The 15,165-nt window shown below is 50.7% G+C and overlaps 1 protein-coding gene across 9 annotated transcripts in view; it reads left to right on the top strand.

Annotated features, from left to right (window-relative positions):
- The first annotated feature begins 1,293 nt into the window (after positions 1–1,293).
- The window catches only part of LOC124707414 (zinc finger CCCH domain-containing protein 36-like), a 26,267-nt gene continuing 12,395 nt past the window's right edge, over positions 1,294–15,165 (top strand). For 8 of the 9 annotated variants that reach the window (XM_047239068.1, XM_047239069.1, XM_047239065.1 and 5 more), the window contains exons 1-5: positions 1,294–1,450; positions 3,616–3,802; positions 3,953–4,152; positions 4,258–5,582; positions 5,666–5,827. In XM_047239068.1, the coding sequence (XP_047095024.1) occupies positions 1,309–1,450; positions 3,616–3,802; positions 3,953–4,152; positions 4,258–5,582; positions 5,666–5,695 (1,884 nt within the window). In that variant the 5' untranslated portion in view covers positions 1,294–1,308 and the 3' untranslated portion in view covers positions 5,696–5,827. Of the gene's footprint in view, positions 1,451–3,615; positions 3,803–3,952; positions 4,153–4,257; positions 5,583–5,665; positions 5,828–5,917; positions 5,968–15,165 lie in introns of all 9 variants that reach the window. The other variant, XM_047239064.1, reaches the window with a different exon arrangement.

The raw sequence follows: 15,165 nt of genomic DNA, 5'->3' as shown, positions 1-15,165 counted from the left end.
TCACATTGCCTTTTCTTGTGTGTGGCTTGCCTAGCATGTAGTCCATGTGCCTCATATCATGCCCTACCTGCATGTCCAACGGGGATGACCGTGACCGGGATGGGTGCTAGCTTCCAAGCTAGTTGTTAGTCGCCTCACAATCACATGCTACTATGTGCGGATTTGGATGATACACAAGGAAAATTATTGCTTAATATTATTTCTTAGGAATAGGATGCGTTTTAGTTCATGTACATACATATACTTCGACGGTATTTTAAGTTATTAAGTGTTAGACTATCTCTAACACATATGGACTAACCTAAATAGGATATAGTATGTTTTATTGCAAGTTTGAGGGCCATGACACTGATGGAACCCTAATGAGTCCCCTCGACCCCAAAGTATCATGGAAAATTCATATCACTGTTCTTTATTTGATCAACCTAGCAAACCTTTGAGACGACGCTTTACCTTTCATCATATCAATGGGCGATCCTAGCTCCACACACCACTTAACATCATAAGCTCTATGCCCGCTCTTCATGTGGTAGCATAATATTCAATGCCATCCTTCCTAAAAAGGAGGACCAGCTGTATCGCAGACGCACAATCGGCAAGAAAAGGTACATGGTGATTTGTTTGATCTTAATTTCATCGGTGTAGCCTTCAGTGGACCATATTTGAGGATGTTGTGGACGTGTGTAGACAACTACACTTTTCACGGTGGCAACATTGTACCACATGTTCCGAGAATTAACCTTTATCCGAATCCGCATCCGCTACTATCCGATCTACATTCGGATTCAACAAACAAAAAATCAGTCGTATCCTTCGATATTCCTGCATATGTGCACAACCTTGTATATATAGAATCGACAGTAGGAGAAATATGGTGATTTGTAGACCCAACTTAAATCAGTGTGGGCAAGTATACACAACTACAATCATAATGTTTGTGTTGTGCTCGGTCTTTGAAAGGACTTGACTCATTTGTGTGTTTCATGTCTTTTCATGTCATAGGCAATCGATGAAATCATGATTGTGCTACGAAATATACCACCGGGTTCTCCGGATTTGGGGTAACGGACACCCAAGCGGCGCAGGCGGCACCGCGGCAGGCAGGCCCCCATATATAGAGGCGACTTGCTGCCGTGGCGATCCAAGTGCGAGACAGAGCAGACAGGCGAGGGCCAAGTAACTGAAGCGGCCGGCAAGGTTTTGCCCCCAATCCCCCATCCCCACCCACGCACATCGCCGCCGCCACTCCCTCCTTCCACCAAATCCCTATCGCCGTCGCCACAGCAGCGGCAGCAGCGTAGCCTCCGGATGGCGAGCGCCTCCGGCCCCGTCGGCGGGTTGCGGAAGAAGGAGATCGCGGATGCGGAGATGGAGCCGCCGGAGGAGGCGGCGGGGCGGCCGGTGGGGCTGAAGAGGTCCAGGAACGCGGCAATCGGCAACGGCTCTTGCGGTATAACCATCGTCCTCCACATGCATGCTTTTTCGGTTTCATATGCTGCTTGTACTTCTGGTTGTGCTGCGTGATTGCTTTGAGACGCCTAGATCTATGTAGGCAAGACGCGGATATGAGATCCAATAGAGAAAAGGCGCACCTTTTATGTGGTTGATTATTGGTACTTGCTAGGTTGTGTGGAAGGAGTGCTGGGTAGGGTCTGGAGCTTCTGGTAGGAGGCCAGAAATCCGACATACCAGTTATGTAGGGTTTGGAGCTGTCGAACCGAGCCTTTTGTGCTTGCGCTATAGTAGCCTGTCATGCGTGTTTATGGTACCGACACTGCTACGCTGTTTGGATAAATAGGTTATGATGAAGCATTGCCGCTGAGTGTGGTTTGACTTGATGGCTTGTATTGGTCTGTGTTTATGATGTTGTAGGTACTCTTAGTTGCCATACAGTGACAAGCTAAAGCGTGTTTGTCGTGGTGTAGCAGCTGATGCAGTATAGCAGCAACTAGATGGTAGCTTGATGCAGCTCTACTATAGTAGAGCCAAGCATTGTGCAGTACTGCAGTGAAGTGATATGTCATCGTGTTTGAGGCAGTTTGTTGTCGTTTGTGTATATATCGTCTAGATTACGCCATAGCGTGGATCTAGGGCAGTTGGTTGTGACGTTGCGTGACATAAGTGTAGACGAGTGGTTTAAAAACCCATCCTTCATGGCAGATTTAATGGTTGTGACGTTGCGTGACATAAGTGTAGATGAGTGGCTTTAAAACCCATCCTTCATGGAAGATTTAATGGTTTAGATTCCTTTTTTATCGCTTCGTTAACCAACGGCTTAACTTGGCAATTGTTGAGGCAAATCCTCAATTTGATAATTTCTTCGTAGGAGCGAAGAGTATTTGGTTGCCCCTCAAATCGACCATTTGGCAAATATGATGAAGTGTCCTGTGTCCTCTCGGTGCAATATGCGCCCTTGTGCTAATTTTGTGATTACTGCTTCTGAGGAAGGGCTGTCCAACTTGTTGCTCCAGATGAGTAAGGTTGGCCACTGGCCAGGCTTGGATACTGGTATGAAAGCATGGCAAGTTAAGAGTCATAGGTCCGTCTTGAGAAGTATTTTGATGTACATTTGATTAGTTTGTGCCTTAACCTCGTGATTCACAAATATAAGGATGAAATGGACAAGCCTATGGCCTTCGCCTTACAGCAGGAAAGACTTGTCATGGAATCATGAAAATTGTAGAGTGTGAAGTGTAATGTTGTCAACCTTAGTAGAAGAGGAAGAAAGACCTAGCTCAATTAGACCCCGCAGACCTTTCTATTATATAATAAGTTGTCTTCCTATAATTTCCTGTAACCTTTCCTAATTCTCTTCCTTCTGTTGTTGCAATAAGTACTTGTCCTTTCACTTGGACTCCCTGTGTCCCATCACTCTTTTGCCAACTTGAACTCCACAAACTCCAGAAACAGCTTGTCCAAGTGACTACTGCTCCTGTCCTTGTCCAATACATCCATAACATTTACAAACCAAATTTGACCTGTATCATGCTATCAGCTATGACTGACTGGTTTGTTTGACCTGTCCTTCGAGTTTGATCATATTTACTCATCATTGGTTCCGCCATGGTCGAGTTAATACCCTACACTGTTTTTATCTGGGACTATTATATCCAATATCCTGTGATTAAACTATCGCCTGTGTCCATTTATTGTTTGCTCAAAACTCAAATTTCCTGAAAATTAAAGCGTTTCAGCTTCTGTGCTTCGTTAAAACTGGAAATAAACACTGAATGACTGAAATCCCAAAGTCAAGAGTCGACATTAGTTGGTTCTGGAGCCAATCATAAGGATATTAAATCAAGTTTTGTTTCTTACATGGGAATTCTTGCGCTGAACGATTCTCAGTCAGTGATTTGATTTATGTAATGGTATAGCTGCTTTGCAGCCTGCTGGAATGAAAAAATCCTTTAGGTGAGATGGTCAACAGTATCGGGATTCAGCTATTTGGAGTGGTGAACAGTTTGTTTGAGATTTAAGTGTTTTAGCTGACTGGTAGAATATAGAATGGGTAACACAAATAGGTGAATATAGGTAGAATTCTTCTCTAAAGATCAGTGTGATGAATATGTTGTATATGTTGCAACTTGGATCTTATAGTAAACATACATTATTTAGGTTTTATTGGAGTGACTACTGCTGAGAAGAAACCAACACTGCAGCCTCATAACAATGTCAAATTTCTGAAGAAAGCTGCCAATGGCAATCTTCTACGTCCTGATATTGAAGCTACTTCTAAAACAGGAGGTCTTTATCTGCATGATACACATGGATCACAGAAACTGCCAGATTCCAATGCTTTGAGGTACATCCATTATTCTTGCTGCTCTTGTGTGCACTAGGAATTTTAAACCTTCGAACAGTATTTCCATCTTTTCTGTCGTGTTTGCCACTCTTTTACTTACTTAAACAATCATTTGGTTCACTAATTCACTAAACCTATTTTACAACCTAGATTTAGTAGCTCATCTCCTGTTGGAGATCTGAGGAGCAAAACCAAAACCCCTATATGTACCTTTTACGCTCAAGGCCATTGCAAGAGAGGAAAGAAGTGCGCTTTTCGTCATGAAAGAGAGGGTCCTGGTTTTGGTAACCTGCGGAGTGAAGAAGAAAAGGCTGGTTCACTTGCACCAGTTGGTACTGGAAAACATAGAGGTATGAGCTTTTTATATAGGATAATCTTTAAAAATATCTTGCAGCCACAAACTTTTGATTGCTCCGTAAATCTAAGGACTTCTGGTTGCTCCCATCCGTGCTCAGGGTCTGAAGAAGGATCTGAAGCACAAGGTTCATCCAATTTGAAAGATCCACACTTCGAGAACTTTGCTGCTTCGTCGAAACATGGGCTATATAGGACCCTCATTCATTCTTATGGCGAAGATCATAGGGTGGTGGCACATAACTCGCCGACTCCTAAGGTTTCAGAAGAGAGGTCTTGCAGAACTGATGATTTATGGACTGCAAAGCCTACCCCTCCTGTAAATGAGCTGGTGCAGATCCCAATAGTTCAAGAGAAGAATCATGAACCTTACTTCATGGGACGCCATGCTAGTTTGCCTTCTGATAGCTACTTCGATTGTAGGGGAACCTTACCCAGATTGCATTTAGATGGAGGAAAGCTGCTGTCAGATGCTGCCAAAGCAAGCAGCCTAAGTGATTCTCATATATCAGGAACTTACCTTGAAGTGCACCCGGTACATCCTGATTATCGGTATCGACAGTCTGACTATCTCCAAAGGTCAAGCCTTGCCTCATACAGTTCAAATGGTATAACAGGGTTCAGAAATCCGGTCCACAATAGCTCTGATTATTCCCTGGGTAGTCAACCTTTCCGAGCAACTGCTCACCTAGGAATGCCATCCCTCCATCAGTTAACACCTGGTATCGAGAAGGTTGGTCTCCATAAAGATGTTATATTTGACAAGGGCTGTGGTACATCTAGGCCTGCTTTACTTGGAAGCAGTTCACCTCAACCTGGGCAACTTTCCCCAATCAAGGACGAGCCTTGGATAACTTCAGTGCCTTTTGTACCTCTTGTTGATTTTCCTGGCAGCACATCACCTTCATATAGTCAATATGACCCGCTTGTTGACAGTATGGATCTTTCCAAAGTTAAAGGTATTAATATTCTCAAGTCCTCGAACATATCTTGCAGCACTTCAAGTCAGCACACTACTGGGAATGTTGTTATAGATGGAGATACCAACAAGCCAATGAATTACGATGACAAGTTGGCAAGGAACATGTCAGCCAAAGGGTCAAATGAGTTTGCAGGCCTTGTTGCACCTGATAGGGAACGCTCTGGTCTGGATGGTGATACTATGGTGAAAGCTTCTGAAAGAGAAGATGCAGCAATTACTGAGAAAACAAGAGATTTTCGTTTTCATTTGGCAGAACATGTGAAGGAGTTGCTGAAACCATTTTGGAAAGAAGGCAATCTGAACAAAGATGCTCATAAACTGATAGTGAAAAAATCCGTCGATAAAGTTCTTGCTTCAGTTGAGCTGCATCAAGTACCAGCTACTAAAGAATTGATAACTGATTATATAACCATGGCTGGAACAAAGATTGAAAAACTTGTGAAGGTAAAACTTGAATATGCACTTCAATGACACACACAACCGTTAATCTTCCTATGATTGATTCCTGTCTATTTCTTTCCTCACAGGCATATGTTGATAAGCATCGTATGAAATGAGATCCAAATTATGAGCTACACCACCATAGACATGGGGTTTCAGCCAGATGCCTTTCCAATGTGATCAATCTACAGTGCAATGTTGTTAGACCCGATCAGTTTTTGTGGGCATAGTAGATATTTCCTAGTAAGGTATTCTGTTGCATGACCCTGGCTGGTTTGTAGACTTAGTCTAGACTCTGTAGTAGTACTTAATATGGTGAATTTGATGTCTGTCTGTAGATGAAATAATGTCTGCTGCAGCAGATCTAGAATCTTAACTCGCATGTGCGGTTAGTATATGGAGTGATAGTATTATATTGTTCAATCTGTTTGAAGTGCAATGTGTTGTTATCCATTCTGTTTGGTGAAGTATCATCTTAAACGCAATGTCTACATAACCCATTGCCTTTTGAATTTTGATTGAGGGAGATGAGCACGACTAGGGAGAGTGTTCCCTTACCGTGCGATGGTGCTAGCATGACGCCAACGCGTCGCACAATAGCATACCATCCTAGCTCGGGTTGCTCGGCACATGTGATACCTTGCCGCGCTTGCACCCACCCGCCTCGTGTGCGCTTTGTACTATTCAAGTAAAACAACACATGTACAAGTAGTCAAGTGCAAAATTGTGCCTTGCCTATCGACCCAACCGACGCGATGTGCATCGCTAACGAGAAGGCGAGTGCCCTTCCTACCGACGCGAGTGTACGATTATCTAAGGCGATAGTTGCCTACCGATGCGATCGACACAATGCATCGCTTACGAGAAGGCGGTGCCTTGCCTACCGATGCGAGGCGGCAGGCAGTGCCTTGACGATCGATGCAATGCCCTGGCTACGGATGCAATGCCTTGATGATCGATGCAATGCCCTAGCTACCGATGCAGTACCTTGTTGATCGTTGCAATGCCCTTGCTATCGATGACCTGAGACAACAGTGCCTTGCCTACCGACGCAGCCGACGCAGTGCCCTGCTTACGAGAAGGCAGTGCCCTTCCTACCGATGCAGTGCACTGTTACCTGAGGCAGCAGTTGCCTACCGACGCAACCGACATTGTGCATTGCTTACGAGAAGGCAATGCCCTGCCTACCGATGCAGTGCACTATGTTGACGCAGTTCACCTGTTACCCGAGGCAGCAGTGCCTTGGCGATCGATGCAATGCCCTAGCTACCGATGCAGTGCCTTGCCGATCGCTGCAATGCCCTGGCTACCGATGCAGTGCCTTGCCGATCGCTGCAATGCCCTGGCTACCGATGCAGTGCCTTGCCGATCGCTGCAATGCCCTGGCTACCGATGCGGTGCCTTGCCGATCGCTGCAATGCCCTGCTACCGATGCTACCGATGCAGTGCCTTGCCAACTGACTAGGGAGAGTGTTCCCTTACCGTGCGACGGTGCTGGCATGACGCCAACGCGTCGCACAATGGCATACCATCCTAGCTCGGGTTGCTCGGCACATGTGATACCTTGCCACGCTTGCACCCACCCGTCTCGTGTGCGATTTGTACTATTCAAGTAAAACAACACATGTACAAGTAGTCAAGTGCAAAATTGTGCCTTGCCTATCGACCCAACCAACGCAGTGCACTGCTAACGAGAAGGCAGTGCCCTTTCGACCGACACAGTGTACGATTATCTAAGGCAGTAGTTGCCTACCGATGCAGCCGACACAATGCACTGCGTATTTCGTATTTCCGTACCTCAAAGAGGGTGCACGTACTTTCGTACCCAAATTCAGAAGTATGTAGTTTAGGGGTTGGACACTATATAACTTCATGAAATAGGCGAGGCACTGCCTTGACGATCGATGCAATGCCCTGGCTACGGATGCAGTGCCTTGATGATCGATGTAATGCCCTAGCTACCGATGCAGTGCCTTGATGATCGCTGCAATGCCCTGGCTATCGATGTGCCTTGCCTACCGACGCAGCCGACGCAGTGCACTGCTTACGAGAAGGCAGTGCCCTTCCTACCGATGCAGTGCACTGTTACCTAAGGCAGCAGTTGCCTACCGATGCAACCGACATTGTGCATTGCTTACGAGAAGGCAATGCCCTGCCTACCGATGCAGTGCACTATGTTGACGCAGTTCACCTGTTACCCGAGGCAGCAGTGCCTTGGTGATCGATGCAATGCCCTAGCTACCGATGCAGTGCCTTGCCTATCGTTGCAATGCCCTAGCTACCGATGCAGTGCTTTGCCGATCGCTGCAATGCCCTGGCTACCGATATGCAGTGCCTTGCCGATCGCTGCAATGCCGCAGCTACCGTCTGGTGCCTTGCCGATCGCTGCAATGCCCTGGCTACCGATGCAGTGCCTTGCCGATCGCTGCAATGCCCTGCTACCGATGCAGTGCCTTGCCAACTGACTAGGGAGAGTGTTCCCTTACCGTGCGACGGTGCTGGCATGACGCCAACGCGTCGCACAATAGCATACCATCCTAGCTCGGGTTGCTCGGCACATGTGATACCTTGCCACGCTTGCACCCACCCGCCTCGTGTGCGCTTTGTACTATTCAAGTAAAACAACACATGTACAAGTAGTCAAGTGCAAAATTGTGCCTTGCCTATCGACCCAACCAACGCAGTGCACTGCTAACGAGAAGGCAGTGCCCTTCCGACCGACACAGTGTACGATTATCTAAGGCAGTAGTTGCCTACCGATGCATCCGACACAATGCACTGCTTACGAGAAGGCAGTGCCTTGCCTACCGATGCAGAGGCGAGGCGAGGCAGTGCCTTGACGATCGATGCAATGCCCTGGCTACGGATGCAGTGCCTTGATGCTCGATGCAATGCCCTAGCTACCGATGCAGTGCCTTGATGATCGCTGCAATGCCCTGGCTATCGATGACCTGAGACAACAGTGCCTTGCCTACCGACGCAACCGACGCAGTGCACTGCTTACGAGAAGGCAGTGCCCTTCCTACCGATGCAGTGCACTGTTACCTGAGGCAGCAGTTGCCTACCGACGCAACCGACATTGTGCATTGCTTACGAGAAGGCAATGCCCTGCCTACCGATGCAGTGCACTATGTTGACGCAGTTCACCTGTTACCCTAGGCAGCAGTGCCTTGACGATCGATGCAATGCCCTGGCTACCGATGCAGTGCCTTGCCTATCGCTGCAATGCCCTGGCTACCGATGCAGTGCCTTGCTGATCGCTGCAATGCCCTGGCTACCGATATGCAGTGCGTTGCCGATCGCTGCAATGCCCTGGCTACCGATGAAGTGCCTTGCCAACCGACTAGGGAGAGTGTTCCCTTACCGTGCGACGGCTGCGGCATGACGCCAACGCGTCGCACAATAGCATACCATCCTAGCTCGGGTTGCTCGGCACATGTGATACCTTGCCACGCTTGCACCCACCCGCCTCGTGTGCGCTTTGTACTATTCAAGTAAAACAACACATGTACAAGTAGTAAAGTGCAAAATTGTGCCTTGCCTATTGACCCAACCGACGCAGTGCACTGCTACGAGAAGGCAGTGCCCTTCCGATCGACACAGTGTACGATTATCTAAGGCAGTAGTTGCCTACCGATGCAGCCGACACAATGCACTGCGTATTTAGTATTTCCGTACCTCAAAGAGGGTGCACGTACTTTCGTACCCAAATTCAGAAGTATGTAGTTTAGGGGTCGGACACTATATAACTTCATGAAATAGGCGAGGCACTGCCTTGACGATCGATGCAATGCCCTGGCTACGGATGCAGTGCCTTGATGATCGATGCAATGCCCTAGCTACCGATGCAGTGCCTTGATGATCGTTGCAATGCCCTGGCTATCGATGACCTGAGACAACAGTGCCTTGCCTACCGACGCAGCCGACGCAGTGCATGCTTACGAGAAGGCAGTTCCCTTCCTACTGATGCAGTGCACTGTTACCTAAGGCAGCAGTTGCTTACCGACGCAACCGACACTGTGCATTGCTTACGAGAAGGCAATGCCCTACCTACCGATGCAGTGCACTATGTTGACGCAGTTCACCTGTTACCCGAGGTAGCAGTGCCTTGACGATCGATGCAATGCCCTGGCTACCGATGCAGTGCCTTGCCTATCGTTGCAATGCCCTGGCTACCGATGCAGTGCCTTGCCGATCGCTGCAATGCCCTAGCTACCGATGCAGTGCCTTGCCGATCGCTACAATGCCCTGGCTACCGATATGCAGTGCCTTGCCGATCGCTGCAATGCCCTTGCTACTGATGCAGTGCCTTGCCGATCGCTGCAATGCCCTGGCTACCGATGCAGTGCCTTGCCAACTTACTAGGGAGAGTGTTCCCTTACCGTGCGACGGTGCTGGCATGACGCCAATGCGTCCATAATAGCATACCATCCTAGCTCGGGTTGCTCGGCACATGTGATACCTTGCCACGCTTGCACCCACCTGCCTCGTGTGCGCTTTGTACTATTCAAGTAAAACAACACATGTACAAGTAGTCAAGTGCAAAATTGTGCCTTGCCTATCGACCCAACCGACGCAGTGCACTGCTAACGAGAAGGCAGTGCACTTCCTACCGACGCAGTGTACGATTATCTAAGGCAGTAGTTGCCTACCGATGCAGCCGACACAATGCACTGCTTACGAGAAGGCAGTGCCTTGCCTACCGATGCAGAGGCGAGGCGAGGCAGTGCCTTGACGATCGATGCAATGCCCTGGCTACGGATGCAGTGCCTTGATGATCGATGCAATGCCTAGCTACCGATGCAGTGCCTTGATGATCGCTGCAATGCCCTGGCTATCGATGACCCGAGACAACAGTGCCTTGCCTACTGACGCAGCCGACGCAGTGCACTGCTTACGAGAAGGCAGTGCCCTTCCTACCGATGTAGTGCACTGTTACCTGAGGCAGCAGTTGCCTACCGACGCAACCGACAATGTGCATTACTTACGAGAAGGCAACGCCCTGCCTACCGACGCAATCGACACTGTGCAGTGCTTACGAGAAGGCAACGTCCTCACGGTACGTACCTTATTACGCGCGCGGCATGTAAATTGTATGCTCATTTGTTCCCTTCGGTTAGCTAGATAGGCTGTTTGATTTGTATAATACGTGCGCAGGACATGACGACGAAGCTGGCGGACGACAAGTCGGCGGAGCACGCAAACGTGGTGAGTGTGGTGCAGGCGGAGACGTACAACGATGACGGGTCGCTCACCAAGGCCTCGTGTAGATGCGATCATCGATGGGCTTCGGATGCGTCGGGTGGGGCTGGTGTTCACGCATACGGTTGGGAGGAAGGCCAACGAGACGGGCGAGTACACCATGTCCAACCATGAGGTGGTTCAGGCCGCTTAGCTGCAGGCGGAGGGCGGGGTCCCGGAGTGGGTCACCGCCGTGGTGAAGGTGGAGGTCCGGGACGACGACTCCGGGGACGTGCACTTTGAGGCGTTCCAGATGAACGAGGTATGCGTGAAGCTGTTCAAGGACGGAGTGCTGGAGACGGAGATTGGGGACTCCGACGATCCCCGCCTGTCCAAGATGCGGAAGTAGGTGATCGCAGGAGGGAAGGACACCATGGACAATGACTTCTTCCTAGTGCCTGTAAAGATCTCTGATCACTAGGGTCCGTTCTCCACGGGATTTCCTATTGAGAACCGTGTACTTTGGCAATGAATTTATATTGTTCAATCTGTTTGAAGTGCAATGTTGTTATCCATTCCGTTTGGTGAAGTATCATCTTAAATGCAATGTCTACATAACCCATTGCGTTTTAAATTTTGATTGAGAGATGAGCACGACTAAGGGAGATCGTGCCCTTACCGTGCGACCGGCCTGAGTGCGGCGGTGCAGACATGACGCTACGCGTCGCACAATAGCATACCATCCTAGCTCGGGTTGCTCGGCACATGCGATGCCTTGTCGCGCTTGCACTCACCCGCCTCGTGTGCGCTTTGTACTATTCAAGTAAAACAACACCTGTACAAGTAGTCAAGTGCAAAATTGTGCCATGCCTACCGACGCAACCGACGCAGTGCATGCTTACGAGAAGGCAGTGCCCTTCCTCCCGACGCAGTGCACGGTTGCCCGAGGCAGCAGTTGCCTACCGACGCTACCAACACAGTGCACTGCTTAGGATAAGGCAGTGCCTTGCCTACCGATGTAGTGCACTACGTTGACGCAGTGCACCAGTTATTGGAGGCAGTGCCTTGACGATCGATGCAACGCCCTGGCTACCGATGCAGTGCCTTGACGATCGATGCAACACCCTGGCTACCGATGCAGTGCCTTGATAATCGCTGCAATGCCTTGGCTATCGATGACCCGAGACAACACTGCCTTGCCTACCGACGCAACCGACGCAGTGCACTGCTTAGGAGAAGGTAGTGCCTTGCCTACCGACGCAGCCGACGCAGTGCACTGCTTAGGAGAAGGTAGTGCCTTGCCTACCGACGCAGTTGATGCAGTGCATTACTTACGAGAAGGCAGTGCCCTTCCTACCGATGCAGTGCATTGTTACCTGAGGCAGCAGTTGCCTACCGCCGCAACCGACACTGTGCATTGCTTACGAGAAGGCAATGCCCTGCCTACCGATGCAGTGCACTATGTTGACGCAGTGCACCTGCTACCCGAGGTAGCAATGCCTTGACGATCGATGCAACGCCCTGGCTACCGATGCACTGCCTTGACGATCGATGCAATGCCCTGGCTACCGATGCAGTGCCTTGCCTATCGCTGCAATGCCCTGGCTACCGATGCAGTGCCTTGCGATCGCTGCAATGCCCTGGCTACCGATGCAGTGCTTTGCCGATCGCTGCAATGCCCTGTCTACCGATGCAGTGCCTTGCCGATCGCTGCAATGCCCTGGCTACTGATGCAGTGCCTTGCCAACTGACGAAGTGTACTGCCTAGGCGCCTACGACCAAGGCGTCGTCGCCGTGCACGCCGGCCATGCCAGCTTCGCCGCCACCACGAAGGGCATCACCGTCACCCAGACCGCCGTGCCTGGTGGCCGTGTTGTCACAGAGTTCATCGCGGGGCAGGTCGTCGGGTATTACTCTGTGGCTGACCAGACGATGATGGAGCAGCCGCACCACTAGCAGGTCGCCGAGGAGGATAGGGTACGGCCAAGGTGACGATCAGCAAGGCGATGGAGGCGGCGGCGCTCTCCACTGGCAAGTGGCCCGTGGAGGAGGCCGCCGACTAGGCGTGGGCGGCAGCCAGCGCCAACGCCTGGGCCGAGCGCGACGAGGACAAGATCACCATCGGCGACGTGCTCACGGTACGTACCTTATTACGCGCTTGACATGTACGTTGTATGCTCATTCGTTCCCTTCGGTTAGCTAGATATGCCGTTTGATTTGTATAATACGTGCGCAGGATGTGACGACGAAGCTAGCGGATGATAAGCCGGCGGAGCACGCAAACGTGGTGAGTGTGGTGTAGGCGGAGACGTACAACGATGCCGGATCGCTCACCAAGGCCCCGCGTAGATGCGATCATCGATGGGCTTGGGATGCGTCGGGTGGGGCTGGTGTTCACGCATACGGTCGGGAGGAAGGCCAGCGAGACGGGCGAGTACGCCATGTCCAACCACGAGGTGGTTCAGGCCGCTTATCTGCAGGCGGAGGGCGGGGTCCTGGAGTGGATCACCGCCGTGGTGAAGGTGGAGGTCGGGGACGGCGACTCCGGGGACGTGCACTTTGAGGCGTTCCAGATGAACGAGGTTTGTGTGAAGCTGTTCAAGGACGGAGTGCTGGAGATGGAGATTGGGGACTCCGATGATCCCCGCTTGTCCAAGATGCGGAAGGAGGTGATCGCAGGAGGGAAGGACACCATGGAGGTGGACAATGACTTCTTCCTAGTGCCTGTCAAGATCTCTGATCACTATGGTTAGTTCTCCACGGGATTTCCTATCGAGAACCGTGGACTTCCTTTGGCAATGAATTTATATTGTTCAATCTGTTTGAAGTGCAATGTCGTTGTTATCCATTCCGTTTGGTGAAGTATCATCTTAAATGCAATGTCTACATAACCTATTGCGTTTTGAATTTTGATTGAGAGAGATGAGCACGACTAGGGAGATCGTGCCCTTACCGCGCGACCGGCCCGATTGCGGCGGTGCAGGCATGACGCTACGCGTCACACAATAGCATACCATCCTAGCTCGGGTTGCTCGACGCATGCGATGCTTTGTCGCGCTTGCACTCACCCGCCTCGTGTGCGCTTTGTACTATTCAAGTAAAACAACACATGTACAAGTAGTCAAGTGCAAAATTGTGCCTTGCCTACCGATGCAGTGCACGGTTACCCGAGGCAGCAGTTGCCTACCGACGCAACCGATACGAAGGCAATGCCTTGCCTACCAATGCAGTGACGTAGTGCACCCGTTACCTGAGCCAACAGTGCCTTGACGATCAATGCAATGCCTTGATTGATGCAGTGCCCTGGCTACCAATGCAGTGCCTTGACGATCGCTGCAATGCCCTGACTATCGATGCAATGAACTACGTTGACGCAATGTTACCCGAGGCATTAGTGCCTTGCCTACCAACGCAACCGACGTAGTGCACTGCTTACGAGAAGGCAGTGCCTTGCCTACCGAGGCAGCTGACGTAGCGCACTGCTTACGAGAAGGCAGCGCCCTTCCTACCGACGCAGTGCACGATTACCCGAGGCAGCAGTTGCCTACCGACGCAACCGACACAGTGCACTACTTACGAGAAGGCAATGCCCTGTCTACCGCTACCGATGCAATGCACTACGTTGACGTGGCCTTGACGATCGATGCAATGCCCTGGCTACCGATGCAACGCATTGCCGATCGCTGCAATGCCCTGGCTACCGATGCAGCGCCTTGCCGATCGCTGCAATGCCCTGGCTACCGATGCAGCGCCTTGCCGATCGCTGCAATTCTTCCTGGGCATTTCTCGGGCCGGGCCGGGCTTCGGGCTGGCCCGAAAAAAGCCCGACGGGAAATCCTTGGCCCGAGCCCGGCCCGGCCCGACCAACTTTCAGCAAATTTTGGCCGAGTCCGGCCGCGGCCGAAAAGCCCGATTTTTCCGGGCTGGCCCGACGGCCCGGCCCGATCTAATGGTAATTTCCTTTTTCGTAGCTCGAGCCGGCCCGATATAATTACGGGCTGAAGAATGATGGCCGAGCCGGCCCGATAGAGAGAAAAGCCGGCCGGCCGGGATTTTCGGGCCGGGTCGGGTCGGGCCGTTCGGGCCGGGCTTCCCATGCCCAGGTAGAGCTGCAATGCCCTGGCTACCGATGCAGCGCCTTGCCGATCGCTGCAATGAGTCATTGCACTGCCTACCGACTCGGTGGACTACATATTAGAAGGCTGTGCCTTGCCTATTGACGCACGCAACGCACACAGTGCAACACAAAACATAATAGTTAGGCAGTGCACCGCCTGATGCACTTCGACAAAAGGCAGTGAAACACAGAACAAAAAAGCAGTGTGTGGGCGAACAGGTAGGCAGTGCACCGCTGCTCGGTGCATTGCGACAAAAGGGGCTATGCACTGCTATGCTAGTACACTCG

The sequence above is a fragment of the Lolium rigidum genome, chromosome 4 (genome assembly GCF_022539505.1).
Source record: "Lolium rigidum isolate FL_2022 chromosome 4, APGP_CSIRO_Lrig_0.1, whole genome shotgun sequence".
Lineage (NCBI taxonomy): Eukaryota > Viridiplantae > Streptophyta > Magnoliopsida > Poales > Poaceae > Lolium > Lolium rigidum.
The sequence above is the reverse complement of the archived record's forward strand: the minus strand, read 5'-3'. Positions and strand labels throughout refer to the sequence as shown.